Source organism: Seriola aureovittata, chromosome 3 (assembly GCF_021018895.1).
Source record: "Seriola aureovittata isolate HTS-2021-v1 ecotype China chromosome 3, ASM2101889v1, whole genome shotgun sequence".
Lineage (NCBI taxonomy): Eukaryota > Metazoa > Chordata > Actinopteri > Carangiformes > Carangidae > Seriola > Seriola aureovittata.
In genome coordinates this window covers 13,484,710-13,504,771 of record NC_079366.1, presented here as the reverse complement: position 1 = coordinate 13,504,771, position 20,062 = coordinate 13,484,710, and the positions used below count along the sequence as shown (strand labels likewise).

Here is a 20,062-nt window from a genome sequence, read left to right as displayed (position 1 = left end):
TATCTTAGCTTCACTAATTGGACTGAATAGAGTTGAATTGTAAAGATGTATGATGTATGAGCTCTGCTTTATTTTATGTAATGTGGGTTTTTTTTCCGGCTTTGCTGTTTCCGGCAGAGTAATGCAAATCAGTAGGACAGTAGTGTTGTCATTCGAGCGGAAGATGAGGAAGAGGCCTACAGAGGATGTTTCTAACATGAAAGATGGTTGCCACTTGGCGGCACAGGCAGGGAAGTGGTTATGGAGCTCTAAATGTTGCTACCAGAAACAACTGATTTAAGACTTGCTCAGCAGTCCTCGTCCGTGACTGTTGCTGGATGATTGGCAGTTCTATGGCTGGCTGGGTACCACGGATCTCGCAGTCATTGTGTTGAATTTTGTAGCCACACATTTCCCAGACTTTGTAGATTAGTACTGCAGCAGCTACCTTAAGAGAATTTAATGAGTCATATTTCAGTGTAGTATAATGTAGTGACTCTTACTCCCACTGTTGTGTCAGAAGCCTCTCCACATTTCTAAGGAAATATTTTCTGGCCTCCGTGGTGTGGCCTGACCAAACTTTCCCTGATGAATGGTTGTGGGCCAGCAACAGCAACGAGTGTAACGCGATCCACCATGTTGCCCTTCTATTATCTTGCCACCCCACCCCCCCAATTCTGCTCTCTCTCGATATCTCTCCCTCCCTCCTGTCTAGGCTACGCAACAGCTGCTGCCTTCCTCCTCCTCCTCCTCTCTCTCCTCCCTCCTTCTTCACCCCTCCCTCTTGTTTCCCATTTGGGTATGGTCAGACCTCAAGGGCTGTCCTCCACTGGGGATAATTAGAAGGAAAAGACTTTTGCTTTCAAGTGCTGTTAACCCGCCAACAGCCAAATAGACTAAACACTTGCAGGCTAAACATGGTTAACTTGCCAGATAAATTCAAACTAAGTTATTACTGTCTGCGTCATGCCATCAGTGTCATGTACAAACCTGGTCTGACTCTTGTTAGGCACATTTCTGCAGTTGGAGACTACAGCCATCACCATATACAAATAAAGAGGTTTATGTTTTTGTGTTAAGTAGGCAAATATCTGCTTGCATGATTTTGATAAGATCCTCTGTAGCAGTACAGACGGTCTTTTGTCAAAGTTGACGTGTGTGGGGGTTGTGTGTGTTTTTGTGTGTCATACACAGAGGGTGTGACTTATAAGATATAAATAGGCCATGGGAGTTATTAAAGTCTCCCCACAAACAATCCCTCTCATTAGAATGGGGTGGAGATCAAGTTACACTGATAACATTTGGCCTGCTGGGATGTTCACCAGCTTGAGCTGGAAACTCAGGCCTGGATGGATGGATGGATGGATGGATGGATGGATGGATGGAGATGCAGATAAATCACTTTGAGTTAAATCAATTCAAAATATGGAAAGATGTCATTATTACAGTTTTTTACATGTCAAAAAATATGAGTTGGACAGAAAAATTGGTATGTTTTGAAAAAGATTGAGAGATCTACCCCCTTAATAATGTTAACCCGCCCTATTAAAGACAGAGGGAGGCATTTCCATTTGTCTTAATCACGTCTAATTACGTCTGAAGTAAGAAGTTATCTTCCATAACTTGGGTTACTTCAGTTTTTTAATAGTGATTCAGTACGAAATGCGGCTTTCATTCTGCTCATTCAAATGTCAGCAAGCCTGAACGCAGAGGGAGTTTTGGACAAACAGATAGCTGAGGGGAAGGAGGAGACAGGTGTTTCCTGGTGTATTACCTGGAGGCTGAGCTGTCATAGAAACAGCTGGCAACACGATGAGGTCATAGTTTTTCAACATAATGATTTAAACACACATAACACACACACACACATATATGCACACACACTTGGCTGTTCCCAGAAAGATCATTGTCTTATTTAGGAAGTCTTGGCGCATCTAGTATTTATTTAAAGAGCGTCCTCCTGCCAACACTATTTACATATCAACACTTTTTTTGGAAGCTTAAATGAGAGTGGCCTCTCAGAGGACAATTGGGTAAGCGTAGGCTGTGAAATTATATTTAGGTATGTAATTAGAGATTGGATTGAAATGCCTTTTTTGCCTCCCCACTTGATTAAACTGTTGCTTACATTAAGCTGCGGTTACTCAATCATGCCCAGACCTTTTCATTATCCCCAAATACTTTATATAACCTGATCAGACCCATCTAAACATAAACCCAAACCTCTTCTACCTTCAGTTCAGTTAGACACAGTTATCACCCCCATTTTCCTGAGAATTTATCTGCTGTTTCAAGGAATGTGTTGCTGCATCCGCATGTACGTTGTTCTACGCTTGGCTCCCAAAAATGACTTTATGTATAAGCCAAACCTTTAAAGTTATTGTCAGTAGCTTTGTGTAAGCCTGTGCAAAGCTGAGTGCTTTCAACAATATTAAACATGGGAATTTTGTCAGATTAATCTGCTCCAGAATGATGTAACAGGTTAATCTTAATATGAAAACAGCTGCTTGTTTACCCAAAACTGCTCTTGCACAACCTAGACAACAGATGTTACTACCTAACTAGGATGCAAAACATATACGAAAAGTCATTTAAAACCTTATTATCACTAATGCTCCATTTTTATTATTTTTAAGATAAAAACTTTTAAAGATTCCTGATAAAAAAAATCTGATTCAATGAAGGAGTGCTTTGGGCTTTATTACATAATGCAAAGAACTAAGCTCGAGTCAAAAGTGTCTCTACAACTGTGACCACATTCCCGCTGTTGGTGAGCTGAACTTGTTTCTGCAGGTTGTGTAAACACACACACACACACACACACACACACACACACACAAAGCTGCAGACCTGCTGCACTGGTCTCTGCTGCTGCTCCCACACCTGAGCCCAACTGTCATAACCGTTAATGCTGTAACACACACACACATACACACACACACACACACACACACACACACTAAAGGCAGTGAATCCCCAAGGGTGTCCTTGTGGCACATTAATATGCACTTCCACGCTCCGTCTTTCTCTGTTAGATTCACCATGTGCAGCCACGCAGCCTCAGTCTCCCCTGGGTGCTCTCAAACACAAACGTGATACTCGTAGCCAGTGCTCTACCCACATGAAGATATACTCAGTTATACACACCTTTTCACACACACACTTTGGCAAACTTACACAATGTTACTCGCAGGCGTGACTTGCTCACAGTCAGCTGTTAGTCATGGCTCTGTTGATCCAACGAACACAAGGACAACCGGTTTAATTTACTATATACTTATACTACTTATAATATTTAAAACTCAGTTGTCTTCACAACGGAAACATTTTTTAATCACCTCCTGTATTAAACAAAATAAAAAATTTGGAGATTTTTTGTGCACTAGGGTTCAACTTGTTCCAAACAATGAGCCACAGAATTTGTTTAAGGTTTTATTTCATAAGGTGAATTATGTGAAGTAGTGCAGTGCCAGTTATACGGTTAATATTTGCTTGAATTAAAGTATATTGTGTTATGTGAAATGTCATTGTCTAACATTACCTCGGCTGTTATTGCAGTTATTTTCTATCAAAGGGCTTGTCCTGAAGTAAGTTGTTGACAGTGTTTTCTGCGGATGATGCAGAGTAATAAGGACACTCATCTCTGAAGCTGGAGTGTCCTTGTGGTCTACAGGTTGAAGATGCTGACCACGTAATTGCAACATCCCCGGTTCAAGTGCACCTGGGCCTTTGTTGCATTTCATCCCTCCTTTTTCTCTTCCCCTTTTTTTCCTATCATCAACCTGTATGATGTCTAATAAATTCAAACAACACTGCCCAGAAATACATAAAAAAAATACTGATATATTGACATGAACAAATGAAACATAATTATCACCATGACTGGACACTACCAGAGACACTGTGTGTGTGTGTGTGCGTGCGTGTGCGTGCGTGCGTGCGTGCGTGTGCGTGCGTGTTTGAAATTGACTGTTTAAACTGTCAAAAGGCCATGGTAATTTGGTGGCTTTATTTTTTAGCCACACTGTCAGCAGGCTGTCTGGGACAGAGAGCAGTCGGTCAGTCCACTGCATTGGTTCAGAAAACGGTTGGATGGATTAGCATGAAATTTTATTCAGACATTCACAGTCTGAATCCTGGTGATGGTTAAACATCAGCATGTTAGCATTGTCACTGTGAGCAGTAGTGCAGCCTCACAGAGCCGTTAGCATGGCTGTAGACTTGTTATTACTGTGTTGTAATAAGCAGTTTGTAGGACCACTGATTATGTCTTCTCTCCTGAATATGGACAATACTAATCTATGGCTAATTGATGAAAGCATCACTGCTTCCACACTGCTGCTCCTCACTCCACCGATATGATACGGAAAATGGTGGACACTATAGAAATCTGTAGAAAGGTTACACAGGCTGCATGTGACACCACAAGAAGCCGTATCCTCACCACTAAGATATAGGCTAGATAAAACCCAAACACCGCTCCTCTGAAGATCAGACGATGTGTATCAGGAGAGCTTTTCACACGATCGTGCTTCGAGCTAACTCGCTCCCTCAGTGTTTGTTAGTAAGTATATCTGGCCATCAGACAGCTTAGCGTGTTAATCTCCTCAGCTAAACCCACTGCTTCACCACCAGTACTCCAGCTTCTTACACACACACTAACTCAGTGTGTCATGTACTTCCTTCTGCCATTTAAACAAATTTGAACCATAGCCACGGAAATGCACAACCATTAACACGCGCACCAGAATTTAACAGGACATGTGTGCTGCATTTGTAATGTGCATTCATTACAATTATTTTAAGTGTTACGTAATCCCTTTAAAAAATCCATGCCTCTGTTGTTCTGCCATTCTCCGCTTTATTCTGTTGTTAATTCTATTTCCCAAATATCCATTTTGATATGAACAATGTAACGTGCGTATAAATACTGGAAACTGTGCCCAGGCAATACTCACCTTAAGCATCCAGCTAAACAATGAGCATGAAACCAATGTTGGATATATTTGTCAAAACAGTGGCTGCACTTTGACGTTTAGTAATTTCAATTTAACATTCAACATTTGGGAAGCCTTTAAGAGCGCTCTATGACAGAGCAAGCACATTTCTGCTTAGATTCTGTCATATACACTGTATGTGTAGCTGTAGAGCTGCAACAAGTAGATGATAAATTAGTCGGCTATTTTGATACCTGAACATTTGATGGTTCCAGCTTCTCAGGTGTGAGGATTTGATGCTTTTCATTGTCATACAGCAAATTGAATATCTTTGACTTTTTGAATGTTGGTTAGACAAAAGTGAAGACATTTGAAGATGTCACCTTGGGCTGTGGGAAATCCTTACCTGAAGTTTTACATATTATTATTTCCTGATGTTTTATAGATAAAACGATAAATTAGCTTTACTGGACTCCTCAGAAGGCTGTAGTTTGGAAATGAAGTCATATAGCAACTATTCTCAGTGGCCGCCCAAACACGTAATGCCAAATGTGTGAAGTGAAAAGAAACACCGAGGAGGTATAGATTGATTTTTAAGAAAAAAAATCTACTCCCCCTACTCCCCTCTCCCTCCCCCCCTCCGTGTCTATCACACTCAGTGCTGCTTTCCAACACATTCTGTACAAAGTGTGATTTGCTTTTGCAAGAAATGTTAAAAAAGATGTTTGTGTACAAGACAAGAAAACTCCAGCAACTTCTGAATTGGAAACTGATTTCACTGTTTAGGAACTTGATTTAATGTGCAGCCGTGTATTGTGTGTGTCAGACTAGTTTACAGCTGAATGTGTTCTCAGTGAACTCTTCTCCACCCATGAACATAAGCTCGCTCTCTCTCTCTCATGCTCCTCCTTCCCCTCATGTGTTTGACGTCTGTGTGTTTGGCAGTGAGTCTGGCCTCCCAGCATGCTCTCACATGCTCTTTTATCCATCATTCGCCTCCAGCACTGTGGGTCAACCACCCTCCCTTTCTCCTCCACCTGCTTCTTTATCACTTTTTGGCTGACCACCTCTCTTTCCTCCTCCCCTCTCTCTACCCCCCCTCTCCTCCTCCCAATCCCTCCTGTCTCTTTCTCTGACCGTCCACCTCCTCCAGTCTGTCTCTCTGTCTCTGCTCAGAGGCTTTCTTGGCCTTTGTCCGTCTCGTGGGGAAGGGTGGTATCGGTCTCTTTTCTCCACTTCCCTGCAGTCTCATCCCTCCCTCTGCTTGCAGAGAAAGAGATGAAAGGGAGGAGTGTCAGCAAGGGACCTCAAGTGGCTTGAAACAAAATGGGGAAAGATTTTCCCCCCAAATAGGCAGTAGTAGTATTGTCAGTGGGAGCAACACAGAGAGCGCAGTAAAAGTATTGAAGTTTGTATTTAGCTGGGTTCTAATATGATCAGTCATCTCAACCTAAATCATCGTGACATGGGATTTTATCTAATTACTCAATTGAGTTAAACTGTACAGTTAATACAATAATTCAATGATTTGTAACATCAACAACTTATGCTTCATTACTTTAAGTTTTGAATATTTGTGTGCAAAGCATGTCAGAATGGTTTGATCTGCTCTTAAAACTTCTTTTTAAACAAAATGATTATATATATATATATATATATATATATATATATATATAGCAAATTAATGAGAGGATTTTAATCAGTTATTCAGTAATCAGCTATTGTAACAGTCAGTTATGAGTTATTTTTCAAGAGAAAATGTCCACCATCGGTTGGTTCCGAGCGTTTCAAATTTTCAATTTTCTCTTATTTAATATTTTGAGGATATTAACTGTTGTCTGAACAAAAATCTGAGGACGCCTCAGTGGAGTTTAGGGATTTGTAATAGATATTTTTTAATTTTTTTCTGATGTTTCTTTGACAAATTAAACAGTTAAACGATAATTGGAAAAAAAATACTGATCAACTGATCAGTAATTAGGATAAATATGTTTGGCTTTGCCTTCTCCAATCATCTGGAGTGACGTCCCGCCAACATAATTTTCAGTTGACACAGACACTTTGGTAGCAGGTTGCTAAGAACAGTTAACGTTTTCACACTGATCGAAGAAATATGTCAATCTGAGAGTTTGCTCTTTCTGCAATCTACAAGCTAAATTAGTCACGAATGTAGCGAGGGAACTAGTTAGCTATAGAAGCAGGTATCATTCCCCCTCTTACTCCCACATACTGAGCTCTGATTGGTCTGCGCTTGCTCTATATGAAGTGTAGAGTAAATCTGAGATGTGGGTGGCAATAGAGAGGTCTGGAAGCAGGCAAAATTACAGTTAACTAAAGCAGAACATAACCTCACAACACTCCTCTATAAATAGGTTCAGTCTCACCCATGTGGAATTTAATATTATACAAATAGATGGAGACTGATTAGGTGGAAATGTAATGTAGGGAGTGCAGTGAAGCAACACATCCCAGTGACTTTATCACTTTACCGCCTCTCTACTTCTCTCCCTGCTCTTCGTTTACCTTTCCCTTCATCCCTCCCTCTTCCCTCCCCTTCTTTCCTGCCAGGTTGGCTGTTGTCACCACTCAGGCGTCTCAGGAATGCCTCCAGATGTTTTCTTTATATGACGCACACACACACACACACACACACACACACACACACACACACACACACACACACACACACACACACACACACACACACACACACACACACACACACACACACACACAGAGTCTCTTGGACACATTTCCTTTCTTGTGCACATAAACAGCACGAAACACGCATTGTTTTGACTTCAGGTGGAAGTCTGTACCTAACCTTTGCACTCAAATCCCTTTGTAGGGAACAGATCCAGGATCAGTTCAAGTCTCCATCTATTTTTCATGCTTTTCATAAGGAATTACAAACCCAAACTGACATCAGATCAGTGCTTCACAGCAGGTCAGCCATGCAGACCCGTTTCTATCTCTTTACTTTACAGTAAAGACACACGCACACGCACATAAAATACAGTGGTATCATTGTCATTTGTGCAGCTTTGCAGGGCTGTCTTCCCATGACGCTTATCTAGGCAGATACCCCAGACCTGTCGGAGCAATTACCCAGACATCTCTGCTCAGTCTGCACACGCACACGCACACACAGTACATGGAGACTTCTCAAAGAAACAAGTATACCACAAAAGAGCTGATTAGGCTGATGATCCTTGATTCATCTTGTGTAATACATCTTTTTCATCTTGATTAACATGTATCGTGACATTTTGTCACTGCACTAACTTCATTCAACCACTGAAACTTGTAGATATAGAATAGGCCTAATGCAGCAGCTGAAGTGTTGCTGGAAAGACTTGGTGGTTTCAGTTCCTTATCTTTAGATATAAATACACTTCTGTTATGACATTTATTATTTTTTAAATGACATTGTTGGTCAGTCTAGTGTGCTGTTTTTGTTCCTTAATCCAAAGTCAGTGTAACAGGATTAATACCAGAAGGTTTTTTCATCTGTGTGGTTACTGTGCAAACATGGTGCAAAAGCTTGTATAACCATTCAGATATCATTTGCCTGAATAATACAAATGCTCCAAACTACACAATGAAGAAACAGTTGAGCTGCAGGCGGTTAACTGCAAGTTGATTGTAACGTGACACTGAAATAAAACTATTGCAGTTACATAATCTAACTGTGTAGTGTTTTTCTGCAATCCGACTGAGAAAGTGTCTTTTTTAATGCAAATCTAAAAATGCTCTAAATTCTAACTCCATACGATATCAAGTCTGTATGTTTTCCGTTATAGATCAGACGAATTCAACAATTTCTGCTGTTTAAATCAGAAAAATAAACTCATCGGATAGTTTTGGTATATGATTAATTAATTAATTGTTTTTAACATGGCCGTGCCTTTAGTTTTGAAAATCTGAAGGCCATGCACAAGGTACACCCACATACTGTACGTATCTTAAATAGTTCCTCTGAATTAATTGACATATGTGTATGTCTTCATGCTTTTCTCTGCGTTTAAACAAAATACAGGATGTACCAGTCTTGCCTTCACCAGTAGTTACAACTGGTACGATCAGAATGACTGAAGCTGCTCTGCTTTTCGAACACGTCATCAGTGTGGACAGGTTGACTGAAGCTAATGGCTGCTTTTCGTCTCTTTTCTGTGTGTTTGTGCTCTGCCGGTGTTCATCTACTTGCAGAGATGTATGTTAAGAACCAGCGTTCTGACAAGCAGGGAGTTTCTGAGAAACGGTTTGAATACTCAGTAAATCCTCCCCGAATAAATAGATCTTAAAAAATGTAGCCATGTTGTAAAAGCCAAATATTCCACTTGCGGGCCGGTGTGTGTTTACATTCCCACCTGGATTAATTTTAGACGATTACTGAAAAAGGCTACATCTATGTTGTCTCTATCGCAGTGTTTTTTGTAAACTCCTCACGCTGCATGTCGGCCTTTTGTGGGCACCAGCCTGAGGATGACTGACAGCTGTAAAGCCTCATCACTGACTCAGCAGGGCAGGGATTGCACAGTGATTGATATGTGCCTGGTCCGCTCACTTGGCACCTCTGGGACAGATATTGATTGACAGGTGACCCGCTGTGTCGGGGATCCTCGCCCTGCAGAGGAGGAAGAGTAATGTAGCCGGTGTGAATGTCAGCCTCAGTGTGTTTGTCCTCAGGAGAATAAAGCGGTCTCTCTCTCTCTCTCTCTCTCTCTCTCTCTCTCTCTCTCCCCCTCTCTCTCTCTGGAGACACTTCACCCCGGACAGATTGTGTTTACATTCCCACCTGGGGATGTTTGTCATTTAACATCTACCTCTGTCTACTGCGGTCTCTGTTTGATTGATTCATCCTTTGCTCTTCCTCTCTAAACATTTTCAGGCCCTCTGGGTTTCAGCCATTTTATTCTTACCTGTTGCTTCTCTTACTGCAAAGATCTGTTCGGGCTTTAACTAATGATTATTTTCATTATCAATTGATCTTCCTTTTTTTAAATTATTCTTTTTATTAATGTCGTTAATGTGGCAAAATAATGATAAACGCCAATGACAGTGTCCCATAGTCCATGGAGATGTATTCAGTCTGTTTTTGTCCAGCAAACAGACAACCAACAATCCCCAAATACTCAGTTCTAAACATCAAAGAAAAGCAGCACACATTTTGCATTTTTTTCCGGGAAAAAAAAGACCATTAATTGATTGTCAAAATAGTCGTTAATTCCCTTTCAGTGAGCTAATCTAGTTGTGTGTCTGTTGCACTGTGTCATTGTGTGTTTGTTATGAACACTATGCAGTAGAGCCAGGCCAATATTACAGCAACAAAGTTAGCTGAATGTGGGCAGGTAGGATTTTCTTCAGGAACCTCTTCCCGTGTTTACGTTCTCACTCCAACCCTAGACACATGAGCAGAGTGAACGTTCTCACATGGATTTTGGTCATCCATTTTGGTTCACTTAAATTTTTCAACACCCTAAATTAGCGGATTAGGGGTCCATCTGGACTGAAACCTCCTGCTCCTTCTAGTTTCAGGGAAACTGGAAGGTCAGAGTACGCACCCAGAAGATGGATCAGCAACTTGATGGAAACATTAGAAGAACATTAGATGGTTACCAAAAAAGCATATAAATCATGTTTGAGAATGATTGGATGTGTGTGAGGCCCAGATGAGATCAGGATCCTGGGAGGTCACCAAAGACCCTGCATATGTATGTGCTAAAACGTTTTATGGAAGTCATCTGTGACTGTGTTTAAACTCGTTTAAACTCTTGGGCTAAGATATTCAATAACCTAGAATGGTGACTCAGTGCTAATTTGAAACCCTTTGCGTGCTTTGGAACAAACACAATGTACAGTTCCCCTGGTAGGACTGATTGATCAGTCATATTGAATGGATCCAACTAACAGGCAAACTCATCTCATTTTTACCAGACCATTTATATTGGCGTTGAGAAGATCAGATGAATATTTGCACCTGATGTTGGACACTCCATGTCATGTATTTCTACTGTGGCTTTGTTTGTCTGTGTTGCAGCATGTGAGCAGTAGTCCAGGTGAGATTGAAGTACTCCGCCCAAGGTTTTTGCATAACAAAACAGCGCCTCCAACACATGGGAAAGAGATGAGGGAAGAGATTTTGAAACAAAGTCCCTCCACTGTGATTTACACCACAGTCCTGTTTTCTCCCCTTAGGCCTTTCGTCCGTCAGCTGATATCTGGAGTAAACGTGGAGTTGTATTTTTTTCTCTCTCTTTTCTCTTACCCTCCAACTCACTTTCAAAACTCCCTCCAACTCTCACTCACTTGTATATATCTGAGTCATATCTAAGGAGGACTGTCTCTTTGTTTGATATGCAGTTGGTCTACTCTGTCTATTCTGCCTCTATTTAGAGGCAGAGGAGGGGGGAGGAGAGAAAATGGACAACTATTGATGTGCATTATTGCAGATTTACACTGCAGTCCTATTTTCCAGCGTTCATTAAAGTCAACTAAAGCTTAAATGATTAGCTGTTTAATCAATTAGCCGATTGACAGAAAAGTAATTTTTCTAGCTAAAAGAGGCAACATTTTATAGTTCAGGTTCTCAAAGGTGCAAATTTGCTGCTTTCTTTCGATTTAAATGATAGTAAATTGAATATTTTGTGGTTTTGGACTGTTGGTGTAATAAAACAAGACATTTGGAGAAGTCAGTTTGGGCTCTTGTGATGAGAATTTATGACTTTTCTAATACTTCTATTAGTTCATAGAACAAATAATTCATCAGTTAATCAAGAAAATAACTGCAAGATATAATGACAATCATTAGTTTCCAGCCTTAGGGTCAAGTCTTCAGATAAGCAGCAGCTTTGTCACATTTGCATATCTCATCGATTCTCTGTTGTGTGCTACATGAATGAGTTGACGCGCATCAGATAACACGTCCCGGTCGGAGCAAAGCTGGTGGGTGTTGCTCTTGAGTTCTACTTATTTGTTTTAAGAGTTCATAAGTGTAAGACAAATGAGTTTGGCAGTCATATTTGTCCTGTCACTGAAAATTGGATGAAGCTCAAAATGTAAGGTTTCCTCCACAACTGCCAAGTTGACAGATTCATACAGACCTGAATTAAAGGAGTGATGTGGCCAATAGGTGGTGAAAACAATGGCTGTCAGGTTGAGCCAAGTTTTACGAATAACATACCGTTGGAAATGACAGACTCAGCTGCCGTAATAGAAGCAAGGGACATTCTTAAAGTCAATGTGTTCTGCCAAAAGCGCTGCTTATTTTGTATGAATTTCCTTTTGAGGGTGGGGATGTGAGGCTATAAGTTGAAGTTGGGGGTCATTGTGGAAATTAAAAAGGATATACTACGTTTAAAGCCAGACAACTTTGGTAGGGTCCCGCTTCAAACTGCAGGGAAGGCGGGAAGCAGAAGGAGGCCAAGATGAGGGGAGTTAGGGGGAGGGACAGTGGTGAGGATTTTTAGTTAAAAGAAGCAGAGCCTATGAAGAAGACGGAGAGTGATGGACAAAGGAGGTAGAGTGGGAGGATGGAGGAAAGAATGGGATGCGGTAAGGGAGGTGACGTAGGAAGGCCTGCAGGTGTTTCACATGACCAAAGGGGTTAAAGGTCAAACACTGGCTGTCCCTGCCCTCATTCTCACGAGTGTGTTTGTGTATGTGGGTGTGTTTGAGCAGGGTCAGGTCACCCTGTCCTGATTATTGCATTGCCCTACCTCCTACTTCTGCTGATGTTATATCATGTAAAACTGAAACAATTAGTCGATTAGCTGATTGACAGACAATTAATCTGCACCTATTTTGTTAATCGATTTACCATTTGAGTCATTTCTGCAGGAGATTCGATACTTTCTTTATCATATGATAAAACTGAATATTTTTTGAAAAATATTGTTTATTAGTTTAAATGTACAAAAGATTCACTCACTACTTTTCTCTCCTGTTCGTGATCTATTTTGATGCACACTTGAGTGGTTGAGTTGTTACACATTGTAGTTGCAGTGTGGTTGCTGATTCATTGCTCTTCTCTGCTCCATTTCCATCTCCTTTCTTTCTTTCTGTGCTTATTTGTCTGCTCTGTCTGCTTCAACCCTGTGACCCGCTCAGCTGTGCCTCATCCGTCTCTCTCCTCCCTCTCTTCCTGTCCCCTCGCTGCTCTCTCTTTGTTTGCCTGGTCTATGGTTCTCTCCCTCTCAGCCCCTCGCTAACCACTTCTCTTTCTCTCTCTGTCTTTTTCATGAGCGTGACTGGACAAACTGGCTTTTGCTCCTGCCAGTGTGTGTGTGTGGTTTTTTTTTTTTCCAGTCTCCATGGTAGATGGTCCACTTGCTGATGATTGTCTGTTTGCATATGAGTATTGCTGTGCCACTAGCAACATATATCTGCTGTGGATGGATTAAATAGTTTTACAAGAATCCTAGTATTTTCCCGACACATGAAGACTGGTGTTAAACCAACCTTTCCTTGAAGGAAATGGTAAATGTTTGGTTTTTATTTCCCTCTTCCTCCTTGTCCAGTATTCCTGGACATAACACACCGTGCACTTATTTAGCCTCGCTCCGTCTCCCTGCCTCTCTGCCATGCAGTCTATCAGTCTGACAAGAATAGACAGTGGTATTTCCCTGCAGGTTGGTCTTTTCAGCAGAATAATATAAAGTGGCCCATGTGGCAGTGGAAGACGTGTACAGGAAATGACGTGCAAGTTACTGTAAAACATCAGAATATAAAATATCAGAGCCTTTGCAGACTCATGCTTCTGTCATACTGTACGTGCTGGTGTGTGTTTGTCGGAGAAACCTGACATCTTTACTATTCATACAGTTTTTAGCCGAACCGTGGCTCTATGGATGGCAGTGTCGATCAGTCAGTCCACCACTTTGGTCCAGACTCAAATATCTCAACCACATCTACTGAACCGATTCAGATGAATTTTTTTTCAGACATGTCAATTGAAGCTGAACAATATGCAAAAAGTATATAATTTATATTGCGATTATTTTGACACATATTGTGATTTCAGTTGGATTGGTAATTTTTGCATTTCGTTTTCATAAATAATATGTAAAAAATATAAAAATGATGATGGTGTGATTTTTGCTGGGGCATGTACCAAACAAGCATGTTGCTTTATGTTTGGAGAGTATAATTTGTAGGCTGGTGCATCTCTGTAGCACCACAGCGCTTCGTTTATGGTATGTTGTGACGCATTTTACCTTTTATCAAAACAAAATTACAGCTCCTGTGATTTGGATATTGCACTTGGCCATAAGCAATTCCAATAATATTTTGATTAATTGTGATTATGAATTCTTATGACTTTGGTGATGTTGTGACTTTTCCCTTTAGCACCACCAGCAGGTTGTCACTCATCAACTATTAGATGGATTGGTATGATATTCGATAAAAACATTCATGTTCTCCTCAGGATGAATTAAGTAATATATTCAGTGTTTACCTTAAATTAACCAGCACCATCATCAAGTCAAAAGTTTTTTCCAATTCTTTTGTTTATGGTCATGCTGTCTTTGCACGTGCCACCTCCAATGAGTTTAAAGAAATGCAAACTCCTACAGAACAAGCACAGTGTATCGGCAGAAGCAGCATGAGCCTCCTAAAAGTTTCAAAATAATTTTGAACAAGTCTCAAGAGTCCAACCCCGGGTTAAAATATACTCTTACCTTTTTCTATTACCTTTATAAAACACACGGATGATGGGAAAGTATTTTTTATGAAAGTAGACTCTCATTTATCATTACCATCAACACCATCTTCACTTTTTGGTTCTGTATAAAATGCTGGCAGAATCCTTTCTTTCATCTTCTTCCTCTTCTTTTTTATTCCTCCTCTATTCTTTGCTGTGACTTTGAGCAGAGGCAGAGCTCCACTGTCCTTCATCTGTGACGACAGAACAAACATCAAGCAACAGCTGTAATGGCATTTTCACCTAGCTTCCAATTCAACAGCCTCTCGAGAAAACAATAAAGTGGATTTTGAAATGACTGTAGTGGAGCCCTAAGAGTACACACCCTCTACAACAACACAGGCCTCAGTCAGAAAAGGGCTGAGCTCTGTGGCCTCACTCCCCGAGAGACATGTCCTCACGTTTCACTGGAAAGTGAGAGGGGTTTTTTGTGTGTGGGTGTGTGTGTGTGTGTGTGTGTGTGTGTGTGTGTGCATCACTGTGTGCATTCATTAAAAGTGAATATCTCTCCTCCTATTTTTGTACATGTCATGCACGCTTGCACGACCACGCCTTTCCATGACCTCCGTGTGGGCACTATCTCTGTACCGAGGGGTCATTATCACTCAGTAGGAAAACTCCAGGCATTGTCCCCACAAACACACACACACACACACACACACACACACACACACACATATAGACACACACAAAACGTCATGTTACCCATGTTCTGTCTCGTCCTTCTCTGTCCAGCCCTAGGCTCCTCTATGCTGCTCACACAGTCTCATTGAATTAAGTTTGCGTGGCGCCGTTATCTATTGAATTAGCACGTCATTACTTCCCTGGACACCGCTGCTGAATGTTCCTCCCTGGGCTAGTTCACTAACAAGCTGCGTGGGATGAGTCATTCCTGCCCGTTAGCTGCCGCCATCTTTGTAGTGTTACACAGGGTCAACAATGAGAGGATGAAGTTGAGCAGTGTGTCAGTTTCAACTCTTTAACTGCTGAGATCAGTTCATTAAAATGGTCTCAGTCCTAAATAAAGTGTGTCAATTTCACATCTTTTTCTGACTAATTGAAGCTTCAGTGAGCGTCAGCCAAATTGGTAAATGTCAATGTAAATGGTTTGTGACAACTCATGCGGTGTTTCCTCCCTGCGACACATACAGTATGTGTGTCAGAACACGTTGTCAACATCTGCTGCTGTTAACACATCTTTAACACACGCTGTGTTGGAAGTGACAGCAGACATGTTCGCACCAACTGGACATACGACACTTCCTGAAGGGTGCTGGACTGAGCCGAGTGTCACTGAACAATCGGCCGTGTCGTTTGGAGCAGAGACCGATGATATTGTAAATACATAATACAACCAGAGCCTTTAAGTCAGAGTCTGGGTTGATTGTAAAGTGCTGGTGGATTTCACTGTAAAAGTACAATTTTAGGTTAAATTTTATTTCCTTTTTAGGGAAAGAACAGTAGACTGCCACACAGCCCATACAGAGCCTCAAGCCTGTCCAATCGTCACATACAGTAGCTCAGGCTTTTTTAATGTGTTGGCATTTCTTGCCTGTTCAACATATTTATATGTGATGTCATTTTTTAAGAAGCTTTGAAGAGGTTTTATCCTAATGACATTGAAATTTGGTTTTGTGACTCATCAGTCAGTCAGCGTGGCAGTTGTGATGGCGTCCTTGTTGATCTCAGTATATTGTAATTCACTTGAATTTAGCCTCTATGTCTTCATCTCTATTTGCTGCCTAAGTATTACAACAAGACTGAACAGGCATGTAAGTGGCTCTGTGAGCCTGTGAGCTAAACCCTAATGTCACCATACCAAAATGCTCATAATCTCAAAGCTAACATGCTGACATGAAGCAGGTATAATGTTAAGCTTGTTCGGCATGTTAGGTTAGTGCGTTAGTATGTGTGTTAAAAGCAGGGGAATGTCAGTAGTTTTGCAGGTATTAGATGATGCTGTTAGAGAAAGAGTTAGAAGATCTCTAATGTTATTGCGATTCATCCTGAGGGGACATAATTGTCCGTACCATATCTCAAGGAAATTCATCCAGCAGTTGTTTAGACATTTCTGGCTTTGGTTTTGACAGAAATGTCTACATCTGTCAACATCATGGTGGCACTAGAGGAAAAGTCAGCGGTTTACCAAAGTCAGCAGGACTCCTCCTCTGAGACACACTCCATCCAGTAGTTGCTGAGATATTTCAGTCTGGACCAAAGCGGTTGGCAGACCAACACTGCCGTTCTCAGAGCCATGCTGCTAACATGGCTTAAAAGAAAGTAGAAAAACACCCAATCTGGAAACACTGAACACTTGTTGTAAACCTTTTAAGATTAGTAAAGAAAGTGCCATATCTCAGAATTAGTCTTGTTAATCTTAAGTCAAAGGCAACTGGACTGGATTGAAGAAACAACCCTCCATTCATTCATGCGAGTTTGTGCGAGTTTCAGTGTCAGTTCATAAAGACTGAGCACAGTCACTGTTGAAACTAAGAACACCACCCGTTTATTTTGTGTGAAGTTACTATGGATCTCTGCTTGAAGTCAGAGTCTGGATAAGAGGGGGGGTAAGAGCAGAGCAGAAGAACTCAAACAACCTCTCGCCAGTTCAGTTACACAATCAGTCGGCATCTGACACATAATCACTTGGCAGTAAGAAACACAACAATACACAGTAATGCTGATACACTTCAACCTCTTTTAAGCAACAATAGTTACTCCCACTGTGACTGATGCTGTAAGAGGTAGGCAAACATTTCCCCAGTGTTTCTTACATTGATAGGTGGGGATCAAATGCACACTTTACACAGGGAGGTGGAGATGGTGTATTCAGACACAGAGGATTAGCTATGTCATGGTAAAGTGACGTCTTGGCTGCAGTAAGGTTTTTCTCTACATCTTCATCAATGATCAGGAGGTCAGTCAAGAGGTCACAGCCTGCAGGCAGGTTGAGTGTGACAGAGACAAGAGATACTGTTTCTGTCAATTGAAACTTAAAGACATTGAGGGTAGTGTCCCACAGTTATGGGTAAAGTTGTAATGTATTGTAATCATTATTATGCAGTCAGGGCCGGAGGCAAAATGTTTTTGGGTTGTCCGTCTGTACGTCCGTACATTTTTGTACGTCCCATTTTCGTGAAGGCGATATCGCAGTAACACCTTGTGGGAGTTTCTTCACATTTGGCACAAACATTCATTTGGACTCGAGGATGAACTGATTAAAATTTTGTGGTGAAAGGTCAAGGTCATTGTGACCACACAAAACACGTTTTTGGCCATAACTCACAAATTCATACCCTAATTATGACAACATGTAACACAAATGTCTAATGGGATAAAATGATGAAGTGATGACATTTTATACCCATACGGTCAATGGTCAACTTCATTGTGACATCATAATGTTCTGCAAAACCAACACACTCATTATGAATTATCTAACAGTTTTGTTTGCATCCCATGTTTGAATATTTTCAACCAGCAGTAGATCAGTAACCAAACTGCCAAAACCTTTTGAGGCAAGTATTGATAATAAATTCCTCAGTTTACATGCTAATTGAAATAAATTGCAGATTGTCCCACAGGTATCAAAGACTTATTATCCATAATTAGTTTTAAAGCTTTAATATAGAGTGACTGCTGCCTTAGACTTATGTGTGTGTGCTTGCTTTACAGCCAGGAAGTTAAAGGAGTCTGTTTACCCTAAATTCATAGAACCTCTGTGTGGGTCAGTCTGTCTTCTCAGATGAAAGGAAATAAAACTCTCCGTCTTCAGTTGATGTCATATTTCTTTTCTGGGCTACACACAGATCTACTGAGGCTTAGAGGGAGATGAGTCAGTGTCATGTGGGCAAACCACAAAATGACCATGAAATTACAGACATAATTAGCCCACTCTTTGTGCGCTCAAATTCTTCTGCAGTGACAAGAAAATATGTTAAACATTTCCACCAACCTGAACTGTTTCCCCGAAGCTCAAAAGTTGTCGGTGAATGTACTGTATCAGCACGACTTGCTTTTTGTTTTATAGGACTGATTGTTTTCCTTTCCCTCGGCAATAAAATCAGTTTCCCCACAGACATAAGTTTCATCATTAAAGTATTTTGGTGAAATCAAATCCCACCTGTAATAGAGACTGTGTTAAGCAATTAGTAAATGTCTTTCATCATTGTCTTTGGTCATCTTTAGTGATGTCACAGGCCACTCCTTTATCTTTTCCCACTGTTGTGCAGTGTTAACATCAGTCCTATGACGCCCTATCAGCTGCCAGTGTGTTAGCTGTAGCACAGGGCTAGCTGCTAGCTGCTTACCTCTTCCTGTCTTTCTTGTAGTGTAAGCAGCATTCTTTCTTTCTGCATTTCTTTTTCGCTCTCTCTCTCTCTCTCTCAATTCTCTAATACATGTGAATGTGAATATATATATATTTATAGAGATAACTTTCTAATACCTAAGATGGACAAGGTAAAGCCTCATGTGCACTATGCACAGTGTTACATGCAATTACATGTGTAAGCTCCTTGTTGTGCTGCATAAAGGGGTCTTGTGCTGTATGCTCATTTTCCAGGTTGCAAGGATGATGTTTTAGGCTAGTATTAGGACACTAACTCCACCCACTGCTGCTTACAGATAATACAGATATAATCATATTGTCAGATGCGGCTGTGTTTCAATCCCATAGTTTTTTTCTATAGACGAAGGGGAATCACCACTGGGATTTGTAGATGTGGGGCCCAAAGGAAATCAGAAGTTAAGCGGGGGGCCGAAATGCAGCTCAACCTTACTCCCTGGCTTTGATCCAGTACTTCGAAAACGCATCCTTCCCTTGTTTCCGCCCTCAAGATTATATCACTGACCCTAGTGAGAGCAAAATACAAAAAAAAAAAAAAAAAAACTGTCACAAATCCACTTCAAGCCAGATCTGATTAATCAGTGAGCATAAGCAGCTGGGGAAGACTTGACATCGTACAGGCTTAGTGCCGCAGATCTGAGAATGATCTACAAAACCTTGACCAGGGAGGATGTGTTCTTGATGTATAGAGTCTCTGTCCTTTTCTCCATGTCTCGCACTCCACTGACAGCAGCAAAATCACAAAGGAAACAGGAAAGGCCTGAGCAGCTTGGTGTTAGGACGGATATCCTCTTTCGGAGGCGTTCCCCCTCCTCCCTCACTTAACTCTCTCTCTCTTTATCTCTTTTTATCGTCCCCTCCACCCCCCTCTCACCCCCCAAAACCCATTTTGTTCTCAGTGTGGCATTAACTGTTTGGCTGAGCTCAGGAGCGAACCAAAGATTTCTGTTCCTTTTTGTCATTTTTTTTTTTTTTTTTGGAGGGGGGGGACATCAAACCTGAGCGAACTATGTGTTGGCATGGTGACGAAGAGGATGAGGACAGCTCGGAGGTGAAGTGTTGTTGAGTTGTTTGTTTGATTTGTGTGTTCCTGTA

At 41.1% G+C, this 20,062-nt stretch overlaps 1 protein-coding gene across 3 annotated transcripts in view; it reads left to right on the top strand.

Annotated features, from left to right (window-relative positions):
- pkn1a (protein kinase N1a) overlaps positions 1 to 20,062 on the top strand; it is a 48,471-nt gene that overhangs the window by 8,899 nt on the left and 19,510 nt on the right. For 2 of the 3 annotated variants that reach the window (XM_056372298.1, XM_056372296.1), the window contains exon 1: positions 19,880 to 20,018. The exons of the other annotated variant lie outside the window; for it this stretch is intronic. In XM_056372298.1, coding sequence (XP_056228273.1) covers positions 19,977 to 20,018 — 42 coding nt within the window. In that variant the 5' untranslated portion in view covers positions 19,880 to 19,976. Of the gene's footprint in view, positions 1 to 19,879; positions 20,019 to 20,062 lie in introns of those variants that run through there. 3 annotated transcript variants of the gene reach the window in all.